Genomic DNA, 26,942 nt, shown 5'->3' on the forward strand with positions numbered 1-26,942 from the left:
TGTTTCACTTTCGTCTTCCCCCTTTGCTATGGGTCTGTCCTATCTTCTCTCTGTGCTCTAGAATAACTTTCCAGTTACCCAAAATACTCAAGGGCACTCATCACTCATTTGACACACAAAGGATTCATGCTAGTGTAATCGGATTTTTCTTTTTGGGCCACCAGCTCACAAAAAAAAACCCAAAGCAACAAAGAGACGTACTATTAACTATGAAAGCTCGGCCAATAGTGCAGGCGTATTTCTAACTAGTCCTTATAATTTAAATTAACCCATATCTTTAAATCTACGTTCTTTTACTCTGGACTCCCCGTGCTGCTTGCTCTGCATCCTTGGCATATCCTTGTAACTCTGCCCTTCTTCCTCCTGGTGTCCTCTGTACCTGAAAATCCTGCCTAGCTTTTGGCCATTCAGCTCTCTATTAAACCAATACGAGTGACACATCTTCACGGTGTACAAAAGATTATTTCACAACATGCTAGAGACTAGTCTCCACTCTGCTGTTGATGAGGATCGGTAACCTTCCTTTATAACAAGGTGTGGGATATGCTAACTCTTCAATAAATAGTAACATAAATGGATTCAGTGTGTTTAGAAGAATGGACTGGGCAGTGGTGGTGCGTGCCTTAAATCCCAGCACGCAGAGGCAGGTGGATCTCTGTGAGTTCAAAGCCAACTTGGTCAGCAAAGCAAGTTGCAAGATAGCCAGAGCTGTTACACAGACAGACCCTATCTCGAAAAAACAAAAACAAAACAAAACAAAAACAGAGTGGGCCAGGATGAGGACATAACTCAGTAGGTGAAGTGCTTTCTGTGGAGAATGAGGACCTGATTTCAGATCCTGGTATCCATGTGAAAACCCAAGGCAGTGAGTGTATAACTTCAGCACTTGCTTGATCCTAGGGCCTTGAGGAGGTTTGAATAGGAATGGCCCCCAAAGGTTCATATATTTGAATGCTTAGTCATCAGAGAGTGGCACTACTTAGAAGGATTAAGAGGTGTGGCCTTGTTGATAGAAGTGTGTCACTGGGGGTGGGGTTTGAGGTTTCTTAAGCCTAAGTCAGGTCCAGTGACTCTTCCTTCTGCCTCCAGATCCGGATGTAAACCTCTCAGGTACCCTGTCTGTCTGCATGTCTGCATGCATCCACGTTCCCTGCCTTGAGGATAATGGACCAAACCTCTGAAACTATAAGCAAGTCCCAGTTAAATGTTCTCTCTTTTTTTTTTTTTTTTGGTTTTTCGAGACAAGGTTTCTCTGCAGCTTTAGAGCCTGTCCTGGAACTAGCTCTTGTAGACCAGGCTGGTCTCGAACTCACAGAGATCCGCCTGCCTCTGCCTCCCGAGTGCTGGGATTAAAGGCGTGCGCCACCACCGCCCGGCAAATGTTCTCTTTTTTAAGGGTTGCCACGGTCATGGTGTCACGGCAATAGAACACTTCTAAGCCGGGTGTCAATGGACAGCCAGTAGAGCCAAAACAGCCACTTGCATTTCTTATTCTCAGCAATCGGGGAGTAAAATGGGTGGATTTCTACTCTGTCTTTTAACAAAAAAGGAAAGAAAAAAGAAAGTAAAAAGAAAAGAAAAAAGACCTACTGTCCTGGGTGGTTTTGTGTGTCAACTTGACACAAGCTAGAGTCATCAGAGGAAGGAGCCTCATTTGAGAAAATGCCTCCATGAGATCCAGCTGTAAGACATTTTCTCAATTAGTGATCACTGGGGGAAGGCCCAGTTCATGGTGGGTGATGTCATCCCTGGGCTGGTGGTTTTGGGTTTCATAAGAATATGCGTGCACACACACCATACACACACACACACACACACACACACAAAGTAAATGTTTGTTTGATGAGGTTGAATATTTATTCAGCCACTTATAATACTACATAGACAATTTTCTAGTCCCAGGATGGAAGACCTCAGCCAGAGCAGGGCTACCACATGCAGCAATGTTCATTGTTATTTTTGTTGTTGTTGTTACAATTTGACATGCCCACTTAAGGACTGGTTGCTATGGTTGGTTTTGCACTGTCGCAGAACTGCGCGGTCATAGCCAAGACTATTTCGGTCTACAAGGCCTAAATTATTTGTAGTCTATTCTTTTAAAGAATGATCTACCAGTCAGGCAGGTGTGGTGCACACCTTTATCCCAGCACTTGGGAGGCAGAGGCAGGCGGATGTCTGTGAGTTTGAGGCCAGTCTGGTTTACGAGAGCTAGTTCTAGGATAGACTCCAAAGCTATAGAGAAACCCTGTCTTGAAAACAAAAAAAAAGAATGATCTACCAAAGCGTGGTGTGGTGGCACACACCTTCAATCCCAGAAATCAGAGGGCTGAGGTGGGTGGCTCTCTAAGAACTGGAAACCAACCAAGGCTACGCAGTGAGACTCTTTCTTGTCTTAAATAAGAAAGAGAAAAAAAGAATAAATTTTAAAAAGAGAGAGAAACAAAAATAAATGACCAGCAAGTCTCAAGGGAATCACATGTACCACCACATTCAGGCTTCTATACTCACATCCCCAGTGGTGGGTCACCTATACGGTGGGTCACCTATACGGAGGGTCACCTATATGCTGTCTTCCAGAATGATCGTGTGAGCAAGACACCATAATTTATAATGTACTTGAGCCAAAATTACTTACCTGAAATCCACCAAATTAAAAGCTAAGTGATAGCACAAAGAATCAAGACACATCCAGAAAGCCAAGGATGATAGTGCACACCTGTAACCCCAGCCTTTGGAAGGCCACTACCAGAAGACCAGGAACTCGCGGCCATCCTAAGCTACCGAGCAAGATCTCAATCTGCGCGCACACACACACAAAGGCAGGGAGAGGAGCTGAAGCTATAGTTCACTGGCAGAGCACTCGCCCAGCCTGGCATGCAAAGTATGAAAGACAATCATTATACCTCCAATAAAGGAGATATCAGGCATTTGGGAATAAGAGTTTAGAATTCAAGCGGGGCGGCGGTGGCACACGCCTTTAATCCCAGCACTCGGGAGGCAGAGGCAGGCGGATCTCTGTGAGTTCGAGACCAGCCTGGTCTACAAGAGCTAGTTCCAGGACAGGCCCCAAAGCTACAGAGAAACCCTGTCTCGAAAAACCAAAAAAAAAAAAAAAAAAAAAAGAGTTTAGGATTCAGATAATCTCTCAGTGTAGAAATTAGTGCTAAAGGCCTCACCCTGGCCAGCTGTGTGGAGCTGGAGGCCCTGGGACTTACATTTGAGTCCAACCCCAGCAGAGCATCACGATATATTTCAACCTTCCTGAATTAGTCACTTTTCCCATTGCTCTGACAAAGAAAAAAAACTTAAGGAAGAGTTGCTTTTGGCTCACAGTTCGAGAGGCCACAGCCCATCACCACAGGAAAGGTGTGGCAAGTGTGGCTCTAGCTGGGCATTGGAGCAGGAGGCAGCTGACCCACGGTGTCTGCAGTAAGACATCAGAGAGAGATGGGAGGGGTCAGTTTGCTTTCCCTTTTTTACAGTACTTCAGCCCGAGACCTCAGCCCACGGGATGGTACTACCTGCACTTGGGGCACATTTTGCCCCCCTCCCCCAGTTAAACCTCTCCTGAAACAATCCACAGACATACCCAGGTGTGTTTCCTAGGTGTAAGTTTAACTCTAGCTAAGTTGACAACATAGATTAGCTATCAGACCTACTTATCTCCTGGCTGGTCTTGTATGAGTGAGAACCAGGTACTATGGGTGTCTGTTACCATTGGAAACATCTCTGACCCATGAGCATGTTATATACAGTTGTTACCACATTTTTGTACATGAAGTTAAAGCCAAAGGATGATTATCTTTAGAAGAACAATGCCTCAGTAGCCCAGCACAGTACTGCAGCTGAGGATGTTAGACTCTGTGTCTCTGCCTGCCTGTATTATCTAGGCTGGATTTAGGTTTCACCCACTGCTCCAGATGTAAACCTGCTTCCATGGGCTTGGTTCATATTCTACTACAGTTGCTCCAAAGGAAGCCTCTATTGGCCCAGATGAGAGAAGAGACCAACAGCCTGAAGAGCTCATGGGAGTTTCTCATCCTGATTAACTACCAACGATTTCTGACATCTGTTCCCAAGTCTAGGCAGCACTGAGAATCTTTGTTGGAAAGAAACTTCTTGTCCATTGAAACTGTGTATATATGGCCAAAGAGAGCTATAGACTAGAGACAATCAGTGTGCTAAAGGTCTTTTCCTCCCAACAAGGAGGGGAGAGATTTGTGTGACTGACTGACGGTCCAGAGGATTGCTGGAGAACAACAGGACAGCCACCAGTTGTGATACCCAAGGATCCTACCAGGGAGTTTCTCTCTCTCTCTCTCTCTCTCTCTCTCTCTCTCTCTCTCTCTCTCACACACACACACACACACACACACACACACACACACACACACACACACACACACACACCTGCACACAACAGGCAGCCAGTAACAAAACAAAGAAAAGAAAATGTACGAGAATTATGCTTCATTGTGTTTGTTTTGAATAGAATCTCACAATGTAGCCTCAGCTGGCTTTGAACTCACAAAGTTCCACCTGCCTCTGCCTCCCCACTGCTAGGGTTAAAGGTGTGTACCTGGCTAAGAAAATGTACTTTTAGAATCATTTCTATTTCTGTGTGTGGTCCTGTGTGCGAGGGTGCACATGTGTCTGGAAGCCAGAGGACAGCTCAAGGATTACTTCCCGAGCACTTTTCGCCTTTTACAGGTTTGTTTGTTTGGTTGGTTTTTCGTTTTTCAAGACAGAGTTGTTCTGTGTAACAGTCCTAGCTGTCCTGGAACTCGCTCTGTAGGAGGCTGGCCTTGAACTCACAGAAATCTGTCTGCTTCTTGTGCCAAATGCTGGGAATGAAGGCTTGCGACACACTACCGCCCAGCCCTTTTTCTGTTTGAGACATTGTCTCTGGCTTGGAACTCGCCAAGTAGTATAGCCCCACTGGCTTGTTTAAATTCCAACCCTGCCTTCTCAGCACTGAGCTTGAGCATGGAGCTTAAAGCTCTTGTGTTTGCAGGGAGAGCACATCACTGACTGAGCTACCTCGCTAGCCCTGAAAATGTAATTTAAATCTGCCCTAGCTAGGTGGCAGTGGTGGTGCACGCCTTTAATATCAGCACTCGGGAGACAGAAGCAGGCAGATCTCTGAGTTTGAGGCCAGCCTAGTCTACAAATTGAGTTCCAGGACAGCAAGGACTAAACAAAGAAACCCTGTCTTGAAAAATAAAAGCAAGCAAGCAAACAAACAAACATACAAAATCTTCCCTAAAGCCAGGTGTGGTGGCACGTAGCTATAATTTCAGAACTTGAGAGGAAGAGGCAAGAGGAGCTCATGTTCAAAGTCAACCTTGGCTACATGGAACTCTTTTTCCAAAAACATCATCATCATCATCATCATCATCATCATAATGTTGATGGATAAAAAACTTCACACTTCCTAAAACCTGTGTAGAAATGGAGTTATGATGATGCAGAGTAAACTGTAGCATCAAAAAATTAAAGCGTCAGGGAAACAAAACAGAGCAGGATCCTCAAGAAAAGCCCAGTGGAGCCAGGCAGTGGTGGTACACAGGACTTTAGTTCCAATACTTGAAAGGTAGAAGCAAGTGGATCTCTGTGAGTTCAAGGCTAGCCTGATCTACAGAACGAGTTCCAGGACAGCCTGGACACAAAGAAATCCTGTCTCATTCCAATTTTAGTATATGTGCTGCCGAAGCTGCCTTGTCTCAAAAGAGAGAGAGATAGACAGAGGGACAGAGAGAGAGAGAAAGAAGGAAGGAAGGGAGGAAAGATAGAAAAGGAAAGGAAAGGAAAGAAAAAAAAATGGAGAAACACAATCACAAACACATCCTAGCTCTGGGAGGTCAGGGAAAGACAAACCAGGGACACAGTCAACCTTTAGATAAAATTAAATTAAATTAAAATACTTCTGCAATAAAGGAGGCATAAAAAGTAAAAATAATAAAAATAAAAACAGGAGTATCAGGGGTTCCAGGACAGATAGGAAGGAAGCAGACAAAATGTGGAATGCGCTGAGAGTTTAGTAGAAGCACCTGTATATTTTTTGGTGTGTGTTTTAAATTTTCTTAAGATAAAAATCTGAAGGGCTAGAGAGATGGCTCAGAGGTTAAGAGCATTGCCTGCTTTTCCTAAAGGTCCTGAGTTCAATTCCCAGCAACCACACGGTGGCTTACAACCATCTGTAATGAGGTCTGGTGCCCTCTTCTGGCCTGCAGGCACACATAGAGGCAGAATATTGTATACATAGTAAGTAAATAAATAAATATTTTTTAAAAATTTATAAAAAAAAGATAAAATCTGAAAACAAAACCTTCAGGGAGGAGTCTCCTTATCAAGCCCAGACCGGCCTGGAAGTTGTGGTCACCCTGCCTCTGTCCTGAGTGCCGAGTGGTGCAGGGCACCACATCTGATAAGACAGATTTGTGATTGAGTCACACAGATTTGACGTTATCCCTCCTGTTCCTCCTCTAGGTTCAGCACTTTGTACCACCCAGTATTCAGTCAGGAAGCCTGGGGACCGCCTCTCATTGTTATCTTTACATCACCTCCTATATGCAGTCTGTCAACCAGTTTCATTCCTGATGGGACTCCTGTTCACCACGACGACCAGCTTAGGGAAACCTCAACATCACTCTCCTTGGGTCTGCTCCTACCCCTCCAGTTTGCTCTTCATAGTGGCGTCGAGGTAATTTGTTTAAAGTATGAATTGTAGGGCTGGAGAGACAGCTCAGCGGTTAAGAGCATTGCCTGCTCTTCCTAAAGGTCCTAAGTTCAATTCCCAGCAACCACATGGTGGCTCACAACCATCTGTAATGAGGTCTGGTACCCTCTTCTGGCCTGCAGGCATACATAAACACAGAATATTATATACATAATAAATAAATAAATAAATAAATATTTTAAGAAGTCTGAATTGTATCACTCCTTCCTCACCTAGGGCTCTCCAACAGTCCTCCGAAACTTTCCCCCCAGTAAAACTTTTTTTTCTTCAAAAGTTTTTGAAAAACTCAGGGATCAAACTCAGGTCTTGACAGAGTCTAGACAAATACCAATAAACTACATCCCAACAAGGTTCTGTTTAAGGGTAAATTAAATATTCTCTTCAGATATCTCCGGGAAAGGTATTGAGAAAGTGATTTGATATCTCTGTCTATCTAGCTCAAGGGAAGAATTCACTTGGGAGTTTTCAGCCTGTGGTAAGGGCTGGTAAAGGAAGTGATATATGAGAGAAATAATAATATCCAACCTTCGGTACTAAGGGTTGGGGATAGGGGATAGTTCTTTGCCCAAAGGCCAGTTTTACCAAGAAGAAAACAAGCTCCAAGTGGAGTGTCTTCAGTGCTTAACCTTCTCTCAGGAATGAAACTATCTAGAAGCCAAGTGAGCCTAAGGCATTGTTTCTACTCTGTCACTTGGAGTTTGAGCTGCCTGGAAGTGGTGGCGTGCCAAGCTGCAACAGAATCAGAGAAGTGACCTTGAACAAGGAAAAAAGGGAAAGAAAATGTCAACGGGTTTTCTTCAGTGAATGAAGATCTGGAATTGACATTGGGGAAGAGCAATCATTTGAACCAGAATCTTCCATTAGCCTGTCTTCATAATTTAATATACGACTTTTTTTTTTTTTTTTTTTTTTTTTTTTGGTTTTTCGAGACAGGGTTTCCCTGTAGTTTCTAGAGCCTGTCCTGGATCTAGCTCTTGTAGACCAGGCTGGTCTCGAACTCAGAGATCCGCCTGCCTCTGCCTCCCGAGTGCTGGGTTTAAAGGCGTGCGCCACCACCGCCCGGCTTAATATACGACTTTTACTGACACATTGACTTGCCCCTCTCCCTCTGACCTCCACCCTTAGCCTTCCAAGGGCAGGTTCACACACCACCACGTCAGGTCTCAGCTATTTGTGGAGACAGGAGTCTCATGAACTGCTGGCTGGCTTCGAATTCTTTTTATTTTATTTTAAAAAATTGCTTTAGCCGGGTGGTAGTGGCACACACCTTTAATCCCAGTACTTGGGAGGCAAAGGCAGGTTGATCTCTGTGAGTTCGAGGCTAGCCTGTTTTACAAGAGCTAGTTCCAGGATAGGCTCCAAAGCTACAGCGACACCCTGTCTTGAAAAATTAAAAAAAAATGTTTTAGATTTATTTATTTTATGCGTATGAGTGTTTTGCCTGAAAATCAGGGGTGTGCCTGGTGCCTACCGAGGTCAGAACACGCATCTAATTCCTTGGACCTGGAGTTACACATGCAAGTTACCTTGTGGGTACTGAGAACCAAACCCTGATCCTATTAAAGAGAAACAAATGCTATTAAATGCTGAGCTATCTCTGGCCCTGCTTCCACCTGGCAAATGCTGGGATTACAGGTTTGAGGCATCATGACATATACCATTAGGTCTTTAATTTATTTACTTTTTTTTAATTTATAAGACAGGGTCGCACTATGGAGCCGTGGCTGAGGTGAGGTTATTGATTCAACCTTCTGAGTACTGGAATTAAAAGCTAGCTTAGCAGGCTGGAGAGATGGCTCAGCGGTTAAGAGCATTGCCTGCTCTTCCAAAAGTCCTGAGTTCAGTTCCAGCAACCACATGGTGGCTCACAATGAGGTCTGGTACCCTCTTCCGGCCTGTAGAACATAGACAGAATATTGTATGCAAAATAAATAAATAAATAAATAAATAATATATATTTTTTAAAAAAAAAGCTAGCTTAGCCATACCTGGCTTGGGTCTTTCTAACCGTCCAGTTATAAAGCCTTTCAGAGGGTTCATGTTGACGAAATCAAATCGAACAATTAAAATAGCTAGATTTCTAGTTTATTCCCAGTAATTTGTGTCCTATGCTTCAGGACTGTTTTTATTCACTGATACGTAAAAGCCATAAATATTATTTTTGAAATATAAAAAAAGAGAGAATTTTGAGACAGTCTCTAACGTTGCGTTTCTTTTCTGACATCCCCAAAACATCACACATTCCCTTTCTTCTCAGCCCGCCCTCTCCTCGGATCTCGTGCCTGCGCCGGAAGTCTCGCGAGAGGTCGAGGTCTCATGAATTCTCCCAGTAGCCCTTGCACTTCCTCTTCCTGTAAGCGGCCAGAGGTGAGCGTTACTCGGCATCGGGCTCTGGGGCGAATCCTCCGCCATCGCCGTCGTCGTGGCGTCGGGGGAGCCGGCATCGCGGCCCCAGGGCTCCGAGCTCCCCAGGACCATGGGTCCTCGCCACGGGCCGCCGCGCTCCGTGCGGAGGGGCTCGGCGGCGCGTCGGACCCGGGCTAAGGCAGGCCGCGGAGCAGCGCGCGGGGCGGGCGTGGGGTGAGGGCGGCGCGGCCGGCGGAGGCACGGGGTGAGCCGAGCAGGGCGCCCGAGGCTGGGCCCGGCCCCCGCGGTGAGTGCCGGCCGAGGGGGGCGCCGGGTGGGAGCCACATTCATCTGAGCTCAGGGCTGCACCCTGGGCGGCTCGGGCGAGGGGGGAGACGGCCTCGACCAGCCAGTTTCATTAAAGCTGCCGGCGGGTAGGTCTGAGGTTCAACCGGCAAGGAGAAGATGGCTGCGATGATGTCATTTCTTAGGACACCTTTGGATTGACCGTGAAAATATCTCTCCTCTGAGCAGCCGTTGGCAGTATCTATGGACTCGGGGTTTAGACGTGTTGGTTACTGGCTGATGGTAATATTCTGTTCCCAGGTGACCCGTGAAAATGGTTCGCTACTCTCTTGACCCAGAAAACCCTACAAAATGTAAGTTCCGACACGACTCTGTGTCGATTGGTTTTTGTTGGCTTTTGGCGTGTGCCTAATGCAGCAGAGATGGACTTTCTTTTCTTTTGCTTTTTTTGTAGCATGCAAATCGAGAGGATCAAATCTTCGGGTTCACTTTAAGGTAAGGAAGCGAAGCCCCATGATCCTGATACAGAATTGTGATTGGCTCCTGCATGTCTTTACAAGGTCGCTGCGGTGATGACGTTCTTAGGACACCTTTGGATTTACCATGAAAAGAAACACATTCTGAGCAGCCTCCTTTTTTATGAGCTGGTCATTGGGGTGTGAATGCTTGAGGAAAACTTGAAAATATTGTGGGATACAGGACTAATGGGGTAATGGAGCTTAGGTAATTTACTGTGATTCCCGTCCCCCAGTCTCAAAATTTCAGTGGATCGACATTAACCAAAATTTTTGGCTTGTATTAATTAGAACACCCGTGAAACGGCCCAGGCCATCAAGGGTATGCATATCCGAAAAGCCACCAAGTATCTGAAAGATGTCACTTTGAAGAAGCAGTGTGTGCCATTCCGACGGTACAATGGTGGAGTCGGTAGGTGCGCCCAGGTGAGAAATGGACTTAATGGTGGGGGTTGAGGAAGGGCTGGAGTCTTCTTAACTGATCTGGTTGCTGTGATGACAATCTTAGGACACCTTTGGATTAACCGTGAAATAAAACATACTCTGAGCAGCCTTGGTGTTGGCTAGACGTTCCTAACTGGGTCCAATGCTTGCTTACCAAGGAAAGTAACAAACTGTTTACCTTTTTTCTTTCAGGCCAAACAGTGGGGCTGGACACAGGGTCGGTGGCCAAAAAAGAGTGCGGAATTTTTGCTGCACATGCTTAAAAATGCAGAGAGCAATGCTGAACTGAAGGTAACTGGGTCCTTGGTATCCTCTGTGTGTCTTGTGCAGTTACTCAGTACCCTATTCAGTAATTGTCACATAATGGGAATGGATCTACATGCCTTTGTTTCTTTGGGGGTGGGGGGACTAAACACTGCTTTTGTCTTGCACCTCCCTTGTGACAATTTCCCTGGAGGTGCTCAGAAGCACGGTGAGAATGTAGTGTAAGAAAATGTGTATTTGGTGTTTCAGGTATTACTATCTGGTGTATCATTTGCTTGCAACCATCTCTTTGCTCTAAATACTTTGGTGTAATAACATGAGCTCTGAGAGGAGCCTACCTTACCTAACACAGTGTGACAATGCACCCAGGTGTCCAAACAGGGAGCAAACGATCAAGGTCATCCCAGTTAGAGGTTGGAAGCTTTTTCTCAAACAGATGTTAGTCTGATTTTTCTGCTCTCTCCCTCACAGGGTTTAGATGTAGACTCTCTGGTCATTGAGCACATCCAGGTGAACAAGGCACCTAAGATGCGCCGACGAACTTACAGAGCTCACGGCCGGATTAACCCATACATGAGCTCCCCCTGCCACATCGAGATGATCCTCACTGAAAAGGAACAGATTGTTCCAAAGCCAGAAGAAGAGGTTGCACAGAAGAAAAAGGTGAGCCACTCGGTCTTATTTTTAGATAATACTAAAAAAGACACAGGCACCTTTGTAATGACCATAAAAGGAGCCTATTCTGACCAGCCCTCTTGCCCACTTCGGGAGTTACCTGTAGTCACTAGATTTGATTAGCTATTGCACTACAATCAATACTTACTCTTTACAACTAAATAATTTGACTTTTGGCTCTTAAGTGTTGCCATTTATCCCTAGCCCTCTAACAATGCTTCTTAACCTTCCTAATTCTATGGCTCTTCAATGGTCTTCATGTTGTGCTGACCCCCAACCATAGAGTTACTTGTGTTTTTTTTCTTGGTGGGCTTAAAGAGAGAGTAAACAACCACCTGCTGATGTTGACCAGTTGAGCTTTCCTGAGGTGTGAATTTGAGTCCTTTTAAGAATTAATGCTAATTGAAAAAAATGATCATTTTCATTGTCTTCTCAGATATCCCAGAAGAAACTGAAGAAACAAAAACTTATGGCACGGGAATAAATTCAACATGAAATAAATGCAGATAAAAGTAAAGGTCTTCTGGTCGTTTATATATATGCATTGTTGCAGATTGCCTGTTAATCCTGCAAGATAAACCTTGTTGGGAGGGGGGTGTTGAACCTTATGGAAAGGTTTATTAAAGTGATCAAGCAATGAAACAGACTGTTGGAAAACAACTGGGTCAAATGAAAATGACTAGTTTGATTTAGCATTTACTGGAGAGCTTCTGTCGGAAGACTGGTGTAAAAAATCTTGGGTGTGTGATAAATCTGCCTTCAGGGGGAAGGACATCTTTACAATGTTTGATCCTGGTTGAGCTATAATATGCTTAGAATGGTTGAGTTAGAAGGGGCAATACCCAAATATTAAGCTATAAAAGTACGTGAATTTTAGAAAATATTTAGGTTACATGTATACTGCCCATCTAAGACATGATTAAAGTCTTGGTTTGGGAGGGATCATATCATTAAGTAGTTTTTCTATCATCCACATAAAGATAAGCTGTTCTCAATGCCCTTGACTGGCCTCTGAGGACAGCACAAACAGGCATATATACACTTTAAACCATAATTTTGTTTAGGCTAGGAAGAAGGGTCAGCAGTTAAGACAGCATACTGTTTCTGCAAAGGACCCGATGACCTCTTACTCAAGCTCCAGGGCCTCTGATAACCCTCTTAAACTGCCTTCTTGGGAAGCCATACAATATAAGCACATGGAAGACTTAAATATAAAGTTTTTTTTTTTTTTTTTCCGAGACAGGGTTTCCCTGTAGTTTCTAGAGCCTGTCCTGGAACTAGCTCTTGTAGACCAGGCTGGCCTCGAACTCAGAGATCCGCCTGCCTCTGCCTCCTGAGTGCTGGGATTAAAGGCGTGCGCCACCACCGCCCGGCTAAATATAAAGTTTTATAAACGGGAATTACAGGGGGTTCAGTTATCCAGTTTTGACCTTCCAAGTAGCCAGGGCTTAAATCTGTTAGGGATACAAACTGCCAAGGTATGCGTTTCCTTAGAAGGTTGGAAGGTACTGGCTGCCTGTCAGTGCTACACCCCTAAGCTAGTTCCTGTATGCATTTGCCTGTTTAGCATTTTTTTAAAAATCCACTTAGTGTGGTGACCTTTGAAAGCATTTTCAGGACTTGTGACTTGCCTAAGGAACTGAACTAGAGGGATGAGTAAGGTGGAGCCACCAAGCCTGACTACCTGAGTTGATACCCAGGGCTTACATAGTGGAAGAAGAAACGTCCCTAGTTTTGTGTGATGCAGCACATGAAATAAGTTTTTATTTCGTTGGCCAAGCTTGTTTTCTGGCAACAATGGTGTTTCCTGCAAACCTCTTAATGTACAAGGTTTGATTTTTCTCTTGGGTGTATCCCCAAGTTGTAAGATACCTTCACTGTGTCTGACATTGCCAAATGGTTTCTGTTACCCTGGCTGTCCTAGATCTCGCTCTGTAGACCAGGCTGACCACAAAATCATAGATCCTCCTACCTCTGCCTACCGGAGACTTAAGTATTTCAGCCAGCAATGTAGTGTGTAAGGGTTCCAAATCCAGTCATTATCAACACTATTCTTCAGTAATATCTCAGTGCATGTAAAATGGTCAGCAGCTCCGGTTGAGTGCTATAAACAATCCAATCCAAGTGTGTTCTACATTTACCTCCCTCCAGTAAAGGTCTAAATCGCCAGGCGTGTACAGAACCTCATCGTCTAGGGTTGACAGGAACATGGGAGTCATGATTTCAAGACCCGTATTTCATGTGTGAAAACGAAAAAATAGCAAATGTGAGCCTGAGAACATTCGTGCCATAGCCTTTCCTATGGCTGTCGAGCCCTCTGCAGTCCAGGAGAAATTTTTCCTGGGTCAGAAGCAAGTCAGGTGCCTGGAAAATACGGTCGTGGCCATAGGGTCACCTTTACTTATCCCGGAGACGCAGAGTATGGCGCGACTCCGGACTAGCGGTGCGCTCTGTGCACGTCACTGTTACGTTCTGCGCGTCCCCTGTGTGACGCATCCGCCTTTGTCAGCTCCTCGACGTACTATTGGCTGTTAGCGGCCTAGCCTCCCGGAAGTGCGGACATTGCCCTGGGCGTCTTGGTGGTGGTGGTGGTGAGATTTTGGTGGGGCTGGAACTCTCGCGGCTGGTCTTTGTCAGTGTGCCGGTACCCTGCCCTCACCTCGCCTCGCCTCACCTCGCGTCTCGGTCCGATCCTCGTCCATCGACCTCGGTGTCCCCTCCTTCCTTCCTTCCCCGGCGGTTTGGTTCTCATCCTTGGATCCGCACGGTGAGAGCCTATTCTCTCTGAGCCTCTGGCCCCTTTGCCTCCCTACTTTTTGATCGTTCGTTGTCTGTGGTTTCCCTTGTTCCTCTCGGTTCCATCAAGGGAAGCGACTTCACGGCCCTACTTAGACTGTTCTGGTGGATTCCTCTGTCACTTCCATTGTCCTCTTAGACTAAAGTGAGTGAAAGATTCCATTTTGCTCTCTTTGATGGCTTGGAGAGTAGTTAAAATAGTAGCCTACCATGCCGTCTTCTAGACATTTACACTGCAGTTTCTACAGTATGGAATAAAACATCTATCAAAAAAATAACTTACTAGGATTAAGAGACAATACTTTTAGTTTTGTATTTAAAGAGCTCCAAAAAGTTTTGTAAAAACCATAATATGGAAGTCGGGAGTGGTTGATGCATACTTTTCATCACAACACAAAGGAGGCAGAGGCCGGTAGATCCCTTTAAGTTCAAGGCCAGCCAAGGCTACATGGACCTTGTCTAATAAGTAATAGTGTGGTGTAGTTACTGGCATGGTTTCTTGGGGTTTTATTTAGAGTATAATGTGTAGGAATATTTAAACAAGCTACAGATAGAACTCAAAAAATATGAATGACAAAGTTGGATGATAGGAAAGGGACCTGAAGAGAAGTTGTAAAATTCTCAATTTTTTTAAATTGGGGAAAAAATAAAAAATGATTTTTATTTTAAGTAGTCCTGATGACTTAAAACTCGCATACATATCTCCCCTTCATCCTCCCAAGGGATGGAATTAAAGACACGAGCCACCATTCCTGGCAGGAATTCTGATTGTGCACAGGTTCCCGCTTTTGTGAGTGTTCCTGACTTTAAACTTTTGTTTTTCATTTTGAGATAGGATCTTCCTAAATTGTTCACACAGGCCTTGAACTTGGTGTGTAGCCCGGGCCGATTTATGCAGCTCTTTTCATGAGCCTCCCAAATAGTTGGGATTACAAGCCTGGCCTCTTTGTTTGGTTTGTGACATTTCTGCTTTATACTACAGTCACACTGTCCAATGCATACCGCATTCTTATAAGCTGGGTGCTGTCATCGTCGTCGTTTTCCTCATGAGGGAATTAAGACATAGTCTGGCGCAGTAATTTTTCCAAGGAACACCTTTTAGAAAGGGCTGCAGGTCTCCTATCAAGGCGCTGCCCTGGGAAGCCTGTCGGTGCTGTGCCGACGTACCTTTAAAGACTTCAGGACCTAGAGCCAGCTCCTAGACGTGTGCGACACCAGCTCAGATTCCTGGAAAGATGCTGAAGAAGAGTCTCTGCTCACTGACTGTTTTAGAAGTGCTGATTGCACAGAGGGTCGAGCACAGTGGTTCTCAGCCTCCCTGATTCAGTTCCTCATGTTGTGATCCTAACCATAAAATTATCTTGTTGCTACTTCTTAACTAATTTTGATACTGTTAGGAATCATAATGTAAATATCGGGTATGCAGGGTATCTGAGATGCAACACCTGTGAAAGGGCCGCCGCGACCCATAGGTTAAGAACCGTGGGTCTAGCAGGAGCCAGGCAAGTGAACTACACCCCCAGCTTAATGACTGATTTGTTGTTGTTTTAAGTCAGAGTGTGTTCTTGAAATTTTTAGAGATCACTTTGATAAATTCTTAAGTTATTTTGGCTGGAATTGATTGAGTCCTTTATAAAATAGCTGGTCGTTCCTTGATGTAAATTTATACTTAGAGTTTTTGCTGGTAATTCATTTCAGAATCGCATTCAAAAGAACTATTTAGCTGCAGTGTGAGCACTTTAAAGTGTGCTTCTGGTGCTGAGTCATCCGACAATCAGTGCTACTTCCCCGATAGTATTGTGAAAATCAGAAAAGTTAACGTCATTGAGTATTGTTCTGAAACTTCTTTATAAGGTCCTTGTGCTGCTTAGTTTAAATGCTAACCTGGAATTACCTGAGAAGAGTTTGGATGAGTGATGATCCAGGTCACTTGGCCTGGGAGCATGTCTGTTAGTGATTACTTCAATTGTTAAAGGGTGTGGGAAGACCTAGTCCACTGCGGGCATCCAAATTCCTTAGGCAGGAGGTCCTCGACAGGCTAAGAGGAGAAAGCCAGCCTCAGAGCGAGCGAGCAAGCATCCTTGTGTTTTCCTCTCTGCTATTACAGGGTTTCTCTGTGTAGCCCCAGCTGTTCTGGAACTCTATCTGTAGACCAGCTGGCCTTGAACTCCTAGAGATCACCTGCCTCTGCTTCTGCCTCCCAAGTGCTGGGATTAAAGGTGTGTGCCACCACCGCCCAGCTTCTCTGCTCTTAATTGTAGATGCAATGTTTTTAAGTTTCTCCCTCAACTTTCCCACAGTAGTCAGCTAACTTGGACTGCAGTAACACAAACCATCTCTTGCCTAAGTTGCTTTTGTTGGGATGTCTGTCAAAGTAACAAATAAAATTAGAATAATCCTCTATCTTGAAGTCCTAGTCCTGAGATTAATTTATTTTGGAAGTTTACGAGATCTTTTGATTTCATAGAACAAGTGTCTCTTTTAAGCCATAATTTATTTTTAGAATTAGATTTGTAAATATGATTTTTAATTAGCAAGAACATTAAGAAGGGCAGGCTGTGTTGGTGCATGCCTTCAACTCCTGAACTGGAGAGGCAGAGAAAGGTCTGGAACTAGAGTTCTAGTCAGCTAGGGCTACATGGTGAGAGATTCTGTCCAAAAAATAAAAAGAATATTAGAAGTATTAACTTTTAGAAATGAACAATATAATTGTATGATAATACTTATCGTAGGGTTATTATTGCTGTGATGAAACACCATAACAAAAGCAGCTTGGGAGGAAAGGGCTCACACTTCCACATCGCTGTCCACCACTGAAGGAAGTCAGGGCAGTAAGGATCCCAGAGGCAGGAGCTGATGCAGAGGCCATGGAGGGTACTGCTTACTGGCTTGTTCCTCATGGCTTGCCAGCCTTCTTTAAATGCTGAACCCAGGGCCACCATTCCAGGGATGGCACAACTCACAATGGACTGGGCCCTCCCCCACCAATTGCTAATTAATAAAGTGCCCTACAGGCTTGTCTACAGCCTGATCTTATAGAGGCATTCTCTCTCTCTCTTTTTTTTTTTTATTTTTTTATTTTTTATTTTTATTTTTTTTTTCGAGGCAGGGTTTCTCTGTAGCTTTGGATCCTGTCCTGGAACTTGCTCTTGTAGACCAAGCTGGCCTCGAACTCAAGAAGATCCGCTCACCTCTTCCTGCAATTTAAGGCTTGTGCCACAACTACCTGGCCCGTTAGCTTATTGTTAATTGTTGGTTCCTGATATAATCCACACTGAGTGCACCCCATATTTGAGTATAAATAATAGTTTTCCTTTAGAAAAAAAGCCAAGCAAAAGCAAATCCCTTTTTTTTTTTTAGATTTATTTATTTATTATGTATACAACATTCCTTCCATGTATGTTGCATGCCAGAAGAGGGCACCAGATCTCATTACAGATGGTTGTGAGCCACCATCTGGTTGCTGGGATTTGAACTCAGGACCTCTGGAAGACCAGTCAGTGCTCTTAACCTCTGAGCCATCTCTCCAGCCCACAAATCCCTTCTTACTATGTAGTCCTGACGACTGTCTTAGAACTCTCTAGGTAGATCAGGCTGGCCTCCAGCTCATAGGCATCAAATGCTGGAATTAAAGGCAGGTATAACCATGTCTGGCTTTATATATTTTTTATTATTACTATTTACTTTTTTTGTATATGTGTGCATGGGAGAGGGAGCCACTCCGTTGGGCTGTGTTGAGGTCAGGGGACAACTTGCAGGAGTAGACACAAAGTACATAGCACATACTGTCAGAATGCTTAAAAGTCCTTTTAGTGCGTTTTTATTTATCATGTGGGCATACCCATGCCATGGTGAGCCTGTGGATGTTAGAGGTCAAAGTAACTGGAGTTGGTTCTGTCTTTTCCTGTATTGGTTCTGGGTATCGTCGTCAGGCTTGGAGGCAGGTACCTTTATCCACTCAACTGTCCTTTTGTCATGAGATCTTTGAGGCAGCAACAGTGATTGGAATTGGATTCTGGCATCCAGCTCGACTGTTCATGTTTCTTTACTTGTTCCTTTATCTGGCAGATAGTAGCATTTTGGTTTAGAAAGCTTTGCCTCAGCATATAGTTTTGCCCATGCCCCCACCCCTGTAGAAAGAGTACTTTCCATAAAGCCTTTCACTAATCTACGATGAGCTGGTTCTTCTCTGTCAGCAGTTTCGGAACTCAAGCCTGGGACAATGGTGTGCATTCCTTGTATCGTCATTCCAGTTCTGCTCTGGATCTTCAAAAAATTCCTGGAGCCGTACATCTACCCTCTGGTTTCCCCCATCGTCAGCCGTATATGGCCTAAAAAGGCTGTACAAGAATCCAATGGTAAAAATATAGGCAAAGTAGACTGCCAGGTAAGACCCTTCAAATGCCTGAGGAAAGGCGGGTGGGTGGAAGGGTGGCACCTGGGTAACCCTTGACTTTTGGAAGGGTGAGCTGCTAGAACTGGTAGCTTTAATTTGTTTGTCTCAATTATTTAGTAATTTAGTAATCAGAAGATTTTAGACCAGACTTCTGAGTAACGTGTTTGTTACTCAAAGCCTATGGCTTTGATTGAGGAACTTACTTTCCCCCACCTGATGTGGGGATTGAATTGGACCAGGAACCCCGCAGATCAGCGCTCTACCACTGAGCTACATACCCGGGCCCACTGTGAAGTCTGTTTTGAAAGGGACTATTTAGACCGCTCCTGTCTTCAGCATTGGTGCCTGTTAAATTGGCTTTGTTTGGCTGTGTTAATTTAATTAACCATCGTGATTCTGAAAGCAAAATCATTTCATTCTGAAGTTTATTGTCTGCTTTTACAAAGAATGTCTCTTAAAATCAGTTCCTTTTCCTTTTAATAATTTTCTTTTCTTTTTTTTGTCATTTTAGGGTGCAGACATCAATGGATTACCCACCAAAGGAGCAACAGAGGTCTCTGCAAAGAAGAAAAACTAGTGTGGCTTTCCTGTAGCCCCAGCTGTTTGCAAATGGACCCAATAATATGAAGCACCTCTTTGTCTCTTGACTTTTTTCTCTGAGACCAGGAGTAGAAATAAGCAGTTTAGCTATCTGCCTGATGCTGATCAGGAAGAACGTGTATTTATATTTAAAGTGTAAGTAGTTATATTTAATGACCTCACCCTGAGTTTCTTGTTCATTAAAATAGCTTTCATTTCTACTAATAAGAATAAATAGAAGGTTTGTGTGAGCTGACACTCAGAACTTGGAGTCCTTGGGCCTTTGTATTCTTTTGCTTCCTGTGGGCTCTCATACTTGAGTGTCCAGTACAGTGGATGGAATGAGGTGTGAGAGATGAAATTACTGATGATCACAGTGGAGAGCTGAGACTTAAGGGTAGTTACTGTGCTAAGGAACCTGGAAAAGAAGGAACTAGGGGCACTTCCTTGAAAAATGTAACATCAACATCAGTATCAATCACATAAACTGATTCTGCTATACTTCTCGTCCTGCAGATGCATTAAACATTCATTTTAACTTGTTCTTTGCTTCTTTTTGTCTCTTCATATTTGAAGGTAATGTTTTAAAAAGATCAGGCTAACAAAGCAAGTCTTAGAACTGTGTTGGCATCTAGACAGTGGTTAAGCAGAAGTCAACATTCCACAATGAGTGATCACCTAGGAAGGACTTGACTGGCCTGGTTTTGCCCAAAGCAGCTAGGGGTCTTGCCTGGTGCTTCTTTACATCAGTGATGATGGGATTAAGCCCATCCTGTGCCTGATGCCTCTAATCCCAGCTACCTAGGGAGCTGAGGACTCCAAAGTCCAGCCTGGCCTTTGCTGCAGAATGAGTTTGCGTCTAACTTAGCCAGATCACACGTCCAATTAAAAAAATGCAAAAAGGGTTGGAGATATAGCCCAGTGGCAAAGTGTTTGCTTAACCTGAGCCCTGGGTACAGTTCACAGCGCTGGACGTCCCTCCACTCAAACTTCATGTTGCAGAGGATGGCATTGAACTTCTGGATGCCCTGTCACTACCTCCCAAGTGCTAGGGATACAGGTGTGTACTACCACACCTGCTCCCCACCCTCCTTTGTTCTTTGGAGACAGGGTCTCTTCACATAGCTCTGTTTGATCTGGGAGTCATGATCCTAGCTCAGCCTCCCAAGTGCTTCAAGTGCAGGCATCAACCATCATTCCTGGCTTAAAATGCTTGTTGAGTTTGTACATCATTGTTTTTATTATACATCAGGGTTTTTTTGGGGGGAGGGAGTGCTTTGAAGAAAGGTCTTTCTTTGTAGTGTAGCTGTGGCTGCCCTGGAGCTCAGTATGTAGATCAGGCTGGTCTCAAACTCACAGAGATCCTCCTGCCTCTGCCTCCCAAGTCCTAGGATTAAACGTGTGCAACACCACACACCCAACCTGCACATTATTTTTTTTGTTACAAATATCTAGCTAGCACAATAGTCATGCTGCACATCATTTTTAAGTTAATTTTTAATTTCTTTTGAAGTGGTCTTGGTTAGTTCAAGTTGACCTCTGTAGTCAAAGATGACCTTGAACTTCTGTGCCTTCTGCAACTCAGATGCCACTATTACATGTGTGCCATCATGGCCAGCTACAAAGCCTTGAAGTAGAATAATTTTTTTAAATTTATTTAAATCTAAATACTATATTATGTATATAGTGTTCTGAGTACCAGATCTCATCATAGATGGGTGTGAGCCATCATGTGGTTGCTGGGAATTGAACCCAGGACCTCCAGAACAGCAGTCAGTTCTCTTAACCTCTGAGCCATCTCTCCAGCCCCAGTTATTTTATTTTATTTTTTATTTATTTTTTTAAATTTATTTATTTATTATGTATACAATGTTCTGTCTGCATGTATACCTGCCTGCCAGAGGAGGGCGCCAGATCTCATTACAGATGGTTGTGAGCCACCATGTGGTTGCTGGGAATTGAACTCAGGACCTCTGGAAGAACAGCCAGTGCTCTTAACCTCTGAGCCATCTCTCCAGCCCCAGTTATTTTATTTTTTTTGTGTGTGTGTTTTTCCTGTGTACACGCATGTGCACTTTCTATGTGCCTATGAATGTTTGTGAGTCACCACATGTGTGCTAGGAATTAAACCCAGATACTATCACTGCTAATTTTTTAGTTATAAAATTTAGACTGACTTCCTTGTGTTTGAGATCTGAGTGTCTTTATTCTGTGTGAGTGGGTGTTTTGTCTACCTGTATGTCTCGGTGTCAGAAGAGGGTGATGGATCCCCTAGATCTGGAATTAACAGTTGTGAGCTGACATGTGGATGCTGAGAATTTAACCTGGGCCCTCTGGAAGAGGACTACTTAACCACTAAGCCATCTCTCCAGCTTCTACCTGTTTTATACTTTTATATATATTCTCCCAGTGTTTTCTGGCGGGAGGGGTTGATGCTAGAGATTAAACCCTGGACCTTAGTCATAAGCATGCAGAGTCCATGTTCTACTACACTTAGGCCTCACTAGTTTCCAATTTCCAGTGCCTTTTGTTGTTGTTGTTGTTTGAGATGGGGGTCTCTGTAGGTCTGGCTGGCCTGGAACTTGTTATATGGACCAGGCTGGTATCACACTCACTGAACCGCATGCTTCACCCTCCTGAGTACTGAAATTAAAAGGCCTGCACCATGACACCTGGTTTCCAATGCACTTCAATAAACTGCTCCTGAAAGTATTGGTGGGCTTGCTGGACGCGTTGTATCTGCCCTCCAGATCGCTGCTCCTTCATTTGCTTGTCTGCCCAAGAAAGCTGTATGAATTCCATGAGCCGGCGTCCAGCCCTTGGTTATGGAACTGTTCATGAAAACAATACCATCGGGGCTCAGCAGTTAAGAACACTCGTGAGAGATGAACACTGGAGAGATGATGGCTCAGCGGTTGGGAGCACTGGCTGTTCTTCCAGAGGACTTGGATTCAATTCCCAGCACCATGGTGACTCACCTGTGTAACTCCAGTTCTAGATGAGCTGGCATCTTCACACAGACTTACATGCAGTCAAAACACCAATGCACATAAAAAATAAAAATCTTAAAAACAAAAAACACTTGTTGCTTTTACAGAAGATCTAAGTTTGGTTCCCAGCACCCACATGGTGGCTCACAGCCATCAGTAAGTCCAGTTCAACTGGACCTGCTACCCTCTTCCGATCCCTTTGACACCAGGGATGCATGTGGTGCACATACTTACACACATGTAAGCAAAGAACTTGTACACATAAATCTTTAAAATAATAAAAAAAAAAAACAGTACCATCAATTTAGCATCTGTTATTTTCAACTACATAAAGCCTGTAGTTCAGGCTGCTGGCTTCTGAGACATTCATTTTGCCGAATAACTTTGGCGTCATCATTATTAAGTAATTAAATCCTAATTAATACATGGCTGGAGAGATGTCTCAACACTTAAGAGTATTGACTACTCTTCCAGAGACCTAGGTTCAATTCCTAGAACCTATATGGTGGCTTATAATCACGTGTAACTCCAGTTCTAGGGGATCTGATACCCTTTTCCGGTCTTGGGCACCAAATATACAAGTGGCACATGGATAAACATGCAGGCAAAAACCCATACACATAAAATAAAACTAAAGTTGAGAGCTGGATGGTGGTGGCGCACGCCTTTAATCCCAGCACTCGGGAGGCAGAGGCAGACGGATCTCTGAGTTCGAGGCCAGCCTGGTCTACAAGAGCTAGTTCCAGGACAGGCTCCAAAGCCACAGAGAAACTCTGTTTCGAAAAACAAAATAAATAAATAAATAAAACTAAAGTTGAACTTTACAATAAAGCATGATCTAATACGATTAAAATAAATCTTTACTTGGCTTGCAGTCTCAAATAGCTGCTCACTCTACACCACATGCAGTTCTAGTTTTTAAAATCTTTACCGAGATTGTTTGTAAAAAGTGTTAGTGACCGACTGTTATCTCTGGAAGGCTTCCTCTCTAAACACCATCACCCTGAGATTTAAGTTCTAACGAGCAAATTTTGGAAGGACATATACATCGAAACCATAACATACCTATTTTGAACTGTCCTCATGATCATGGCTATTATATGAGTTCATACAGCTTGACATTTAATTTTATGTGCATTTGATGTGAGGGTGTCAGATCCCTAGAACTGGAGTTACAGACAGTTGTGAATTGCCATGTATGTGGGTGCTGGAAATTGAGCCCAGGTTCGCTGGAAGAGCAGCCAGTGCTCTTAACCTTTGATTCCATCTCTCCAGCCCACCAGCTAGACATTCTAAAATGATGATGTGTTTGTTTCTGCAGTCCTCAGGATTGCACCTAGATTGCACATTCTGGCCAAGCTAGGGCTATAGATGTGTTTCATCAGACCCAACTGCCGCTGCCTTTGAGCATTCCATATTTCCTCTAAGTTGTTTTCACAGAGTATTGTGAAACAGGAAAGAACAGGAGGACAGCTGGGGACAATCTCCGTGTTGCTTGCACAGTAGAAAATTAGAAGGCAATAACTTTTGAGCAGGTGACATGTTTACAAGGCACATGAGAATAAGAAACGCTTTCGGGTCTTGTGGTTGGGTTTTGGTTTTGTTTGTTTTCTTTTATTGAGACAGTCTTTTCTCTGTGTAGCCCTGGCTGTTTGTAGATATGGCTGGCCTCGAACTCAGAGATCCCTCTGCCTCTGCCTCCCGAGTGCTGGGATTAAAGACTTGTTCAACCATGTCTAGTTAAGAGACAGGGTCTTAAGTCACCTAAACTGACTTTGTAGCTAGCTGAGAATGACTTTGAACACCTCTCTTTCCTCCAAATCCCAAGTGCTGGGGTTATGGGTGTTTGCCACTAGCCACAGCTGGCTTTGAGCTTTCAATTCTGCTACCTTTGCCTCCTAAAGAAAGCATTTATCTTGAAGATCAGTGGTTATCACAAAAGAAATACATGACTGTATCTAATAATAAACCATTAATGTATATAAAGCAAATACTGAAAGAATTGGAACACAGATAAATGTTCCTGCAATAATAGCTGGAGATCCTGGTACTCTGTTTAGGTGCAGCTCAGCAGTGGACTGTTTGCCCAGTGTGTACTGAATTTGGTCTCCAGCACCACCAACCAACCAACCAACCAACCAACCCACCAACCAACCAACCAACCAACCAACCAACCAACCAACCCACCAACTGATGTGGGAGAGTCTTCTGTTTGTGTTGATTTCATTCGTTAATAAAGAAACTGCCCATTTAATAGGCCAGCCCTTAAGTGGGTGGAGTAGACAGAACAGGAAAAAGGAAGTGAGGTAGATGCCTTGGGCAATTGCCATGCCTCTCCTCTCTGGGACAGATGTGATGAAGCCAGCCGCCAACCAACCCACCAACCAACCCACCAACCAACCAACCAACCAACCCACCAACCAGCCCACCCACCAACCAACCAACCAACCCATCAACCCATCAACCAACCAACCCACCCACCAACCAACCCACCCACCAACCAACCAACCAACTAACCAACCAACCAACAAAACCCACCATCTCACCATCTATCGTGGATAGAACAAACAGATAGGGCACAGAAGACTTGAGCAACACAGTGAGATACCTAACTATAACAGACACAAGAGACTGGTCTTTTCTTTAAATGCATTCTTTGTCCAATATACAGGACTCAAATCACATATTAAACCTCAATAAATGAAAAAAAGATATCATACAAAATATACTCTCTGACCAAAGCAGGGTAAAGTTAGACGTTCTAACACAGGGAAAAGTAGAATGAACACTCACAAAAATCATAGCACAATATCAACAGGTGGATGCAGCAGACAGTTCCATGATTTCAAAGTCAAGATGATTTGATGACTGGGAAGTATTTACTCCTAAATGGTTGCAGTGGTATTTAGTATTACTTCTGGAATAACCTAGCGTTGGCTCAGAGGAGCTTTGTTTTAATACCGGTGGGAATGTACCTTTATATCTGCTGATGCAAATTCCATTATGAAGATGTTGGTGAAGATTTAAATACGTTAATCTCAACTAGCTAATTTTCAAAATCTGTTTGCTCAAAAGCCATTCCTTTGGGGCTGGAACTGAGCTATGCCAGCTGTTGTTTTCCTTCACAGTAATTGAGCACATCTTGAATGTGTGTAAAACCTGCAGTTCCAGGAGTCCTTAAGCATCACAAGGTCAGGACCAAGTCTAGAGCACAATGCCAACAATTCTTGATTGTATGTTATCTTTCTCCATTTGGCTTGATTTAGAATCACCTAGAAGATTGAGGCATACCCCTGTGTGTCTGTTGAGGTGTTTCTGGAGAGGATTAACTGAACCCTGGATTAACTAGAGATGATTAACTGAATTCTTGGTCTGAATGTGGGTGGCTCCATTCCATGGATCGGAGGATTATACTATTTTTTTTTCCTGAGAAAGTTTCTCTATGTAGCTCTGACTGTCCTGGGACTTGATCTGTAGATCAGGCTGGCCTCAAATTCAGAGCTCTGCCTGCCTCTGTCTTCCATGTTCTGACATTAAAGCTATGCACTCCCCCTGCCCCCAAGCTGGGCATACAGTATAAAAGAGGAAAAGGAGAAAACAAATATCGTGTTGGCACCCCTTCTCTTTGCTTTTTGGCTGAAGAGGGAATTAGATATGAGCCATCATATCCTGAATTTTTTTTCCTTTTTTTTTGTTGTTTGTTTATTTTTAAACAGTGTAACAGCCCTGGCTGTCCTGGAACTCACTTTGTAGACTAGGCTGACCTCGAACTCAGAGATCCTCCTATCTCTGCCTCCTTAGTGCTAGGATTAAAAACATGTACCACCATGCCCAGCTTATTTTTCTTTTTATACACCCCTCTCCCCTCTCTGTGTGTGATCTTTGTGTTTGAGTATATGATGTGTGAGCATACGTTTGTGTGTGTGAATGAGGCAAGTGCTTGGTATGGTGTGTATTTTGTGGGTCCAAGACTCCAAATCAACCTGACCAGACATAAAAGTTCCACCAAGAAAGATTTATTACCAGGCAGCTCTACAGAAACTGATCGATCAGGGATTACAGTACAGACTTGAACTGTGTCCCAGAACAACATCCATTTAAACAAGTATTTAAGCACAAAACCCACAAATACCTGTGCCAACTTACAGTTACAGTTTTTCCACCAATCAGTATTCAAAGATTAGGGGCCTTCCCTATGTGTCCCATCATTTGCAACCCACACAAAATGTAAGCTTTTCAGTCCAACCAATCAGATTCAGTTATTTATTTTGTTGTTAGGAACAGCCATAATGCTTTTTAGAGAACTAAAAGATGCATAAAAGACTATTTCTATTACTTAAGGAGGTTAACAATCAGGTTAGCTGCCCTCAGGGCCTGGAAACTTGAACTTTGTTTCACCCTACAGGTAAAATGGAGTCTGAAGTCAAAATGGCAGTACTCAGGACAAGGTACTTTGCCAACATGTAGAGAGGTCAGAGGATAACCTTGGAATCTTTGCCTTCTGTCTTATTTGAGACAGGGTCTCTTGTTTGTCACTGTGTGTTTCATGTTAGCTAGTCCAGGTGTTTCTGTGTTGCTGGGATTACAACGATGTGCTACTGCTCACAGCTTTACATAAGTTCTGGGGATTCCTACCGAGGTTGTCACACACTCTAGCACCTTATCCACCGAGCCGTGTCCCCAGCCCTATTTTTTGATATTTATAAGACAAGTTCAGTCAGACAGTGGTGGGACATTCTTTTAATTCCAGCACTTAAGAGGCAGAAACAGGTGGATCTTTGTGAGTTGGAGGCCAGCCTGTTCTACAGAGCTAGTTCCAGGACATCCAAGGCTACATCGAGAAACCCTTAAAATAAACAAGAGAGAAGGACTTAAGTAGCCCAGGCTGGTCT

General features: G+C 43.9%; 2 protein-coding genes and 3 non-coding genes across 6 annotated transcripts; all 5 read left to right on the plus strand.

Annotated features, from left to right (window-relative positions):
* Positions 1–9,044: 9,044 nt before the first annotated feature.
* Positions 9,045–11,806, plus strand: Rpl17 (ribosomal protein L17). The gene is made up of 7 exons (XM_038331203.1): positions 9,045–9,106; positions 9,692–9,744; positions 9,846–9,886; positions 10,198–10,332; positions 10,543–10,641; positions 11,086–11,277; positions 11,726–11,806. The coding sequence occupies exons 2-7, from the start codon at positions 9,705–9,707 to the stop codon at positions 11,771–11,773; spliced, it is 555 nt and encodes a 184-aa protein (XP_038187131.1). The 5' UTR covers positions 9,045–9,106; positions 9,692–9,704; the 3' UTR covers positions 11,774–11,806.
* LOC119815939 lies at positions 9,555–9,620 on the plus strand. The gene has a single exon (XR_005285612.1). It is a non-coding gene; the product is annotated as a small nucleolar RNA SNORD58 (small nucleolar RNA).
* Positions 9,956–10,020, plus strand: LOC119815937. Its single transcript, XR_005285610.1, has one exon. It is a non-coding gene; the product is annotated as a small nucleolar RNA SNORD58 (small nucleolar RNA).
* Positions 10,394–10,458, plus strand: LOC119815938. Its single transcript, XR_005285611.1, has one exon. It is a non-coding gene; the product is annotated as a small nucleolar RNA SNORD58 (small nucleolar RNA).
* A 2,012-nt stretch (positions 11,807–13,818) lies between the features above and the next one.
* Positions 13,819–19,603, plus strand: C5H18orf32 (chromosome 5 C18orf32 homolog). 2 transcript variants are annotated; one of them, XM_038331205.1, is made up of 3 exons: positions 13,819–14,056; positions 18,282–18,472; positions 18,993–19,603. In XM_038331205.1, the coding sequence occupies exons 2-3, from the start codon at positions 18,308–18,310 to the stop codon at positions 19,056–19,058; spliced, it is 231 nt and encodes a 76-aa protein (XP_038187133.1). In that variant the 5' UTR covers positions 13,819–14,056; positions 18,282–18,307; the 3' UTR covers positions 19,059–19,603. The 2 variants fall into 2 exon arrangements, with proteins under 2 accessions (XP_038187133.1, XP_038187132.1); XM_038331204.1 differs by having other exon boundaries at positions 13,823–14,056; positions 18,285–18,472.
* Positions 19,604–26,942: the final 7,339 nt, after the last annotated feature.

This window comes from Arvicola amphibius, chromosome 5, assembly GCF_903992535.2.
Source record: "Arvicola amphibius chromosome 5, mArvAmp1.2, whole genome shotgun sequence".
NCBI lineage: Eukaryota > Metazoa > Chordata > Mammalia > Rodentia > Cricetidae > Arvicola > Arvicola amphibius.

Coding starts and splice junctions, on each gene's coding strand:
- Rpl17 (XM_038331203.1), top strand. CDS start 9,705: ATGGTTCGCTACTCTCTTGACCCAGAAAACCCTACAAAAT. Junction 9,887..10,197: donor ATCTTCGGGTTCACTTTAAG/GTAAGGAAGCGA, acceptor TGTATTAATTAG/AACACCCGTGAAACGGCCCA. Junction 11,278..11,725: donor AGGTTGCACAGAAGAAAAAG/GTGAGCCACTCG, acceptor TTGTCTTCTCAG/ATATCCCAGAAGAAACTGAA.
- C5H18orf32 (XM_038331205.1), top strand. CDS start 18,308: ATGGTGTGCATTCCTTGTATCGTCATTCCAGTTCTGCTCTGGATCTTC. Junction 18,473..18,992: donor TAGGCAAAGTAGACTGCCAG/GTAAGACCCTTC, acceptor TTGTCATTTTAG/GGTGCAGACATCAATGGATT.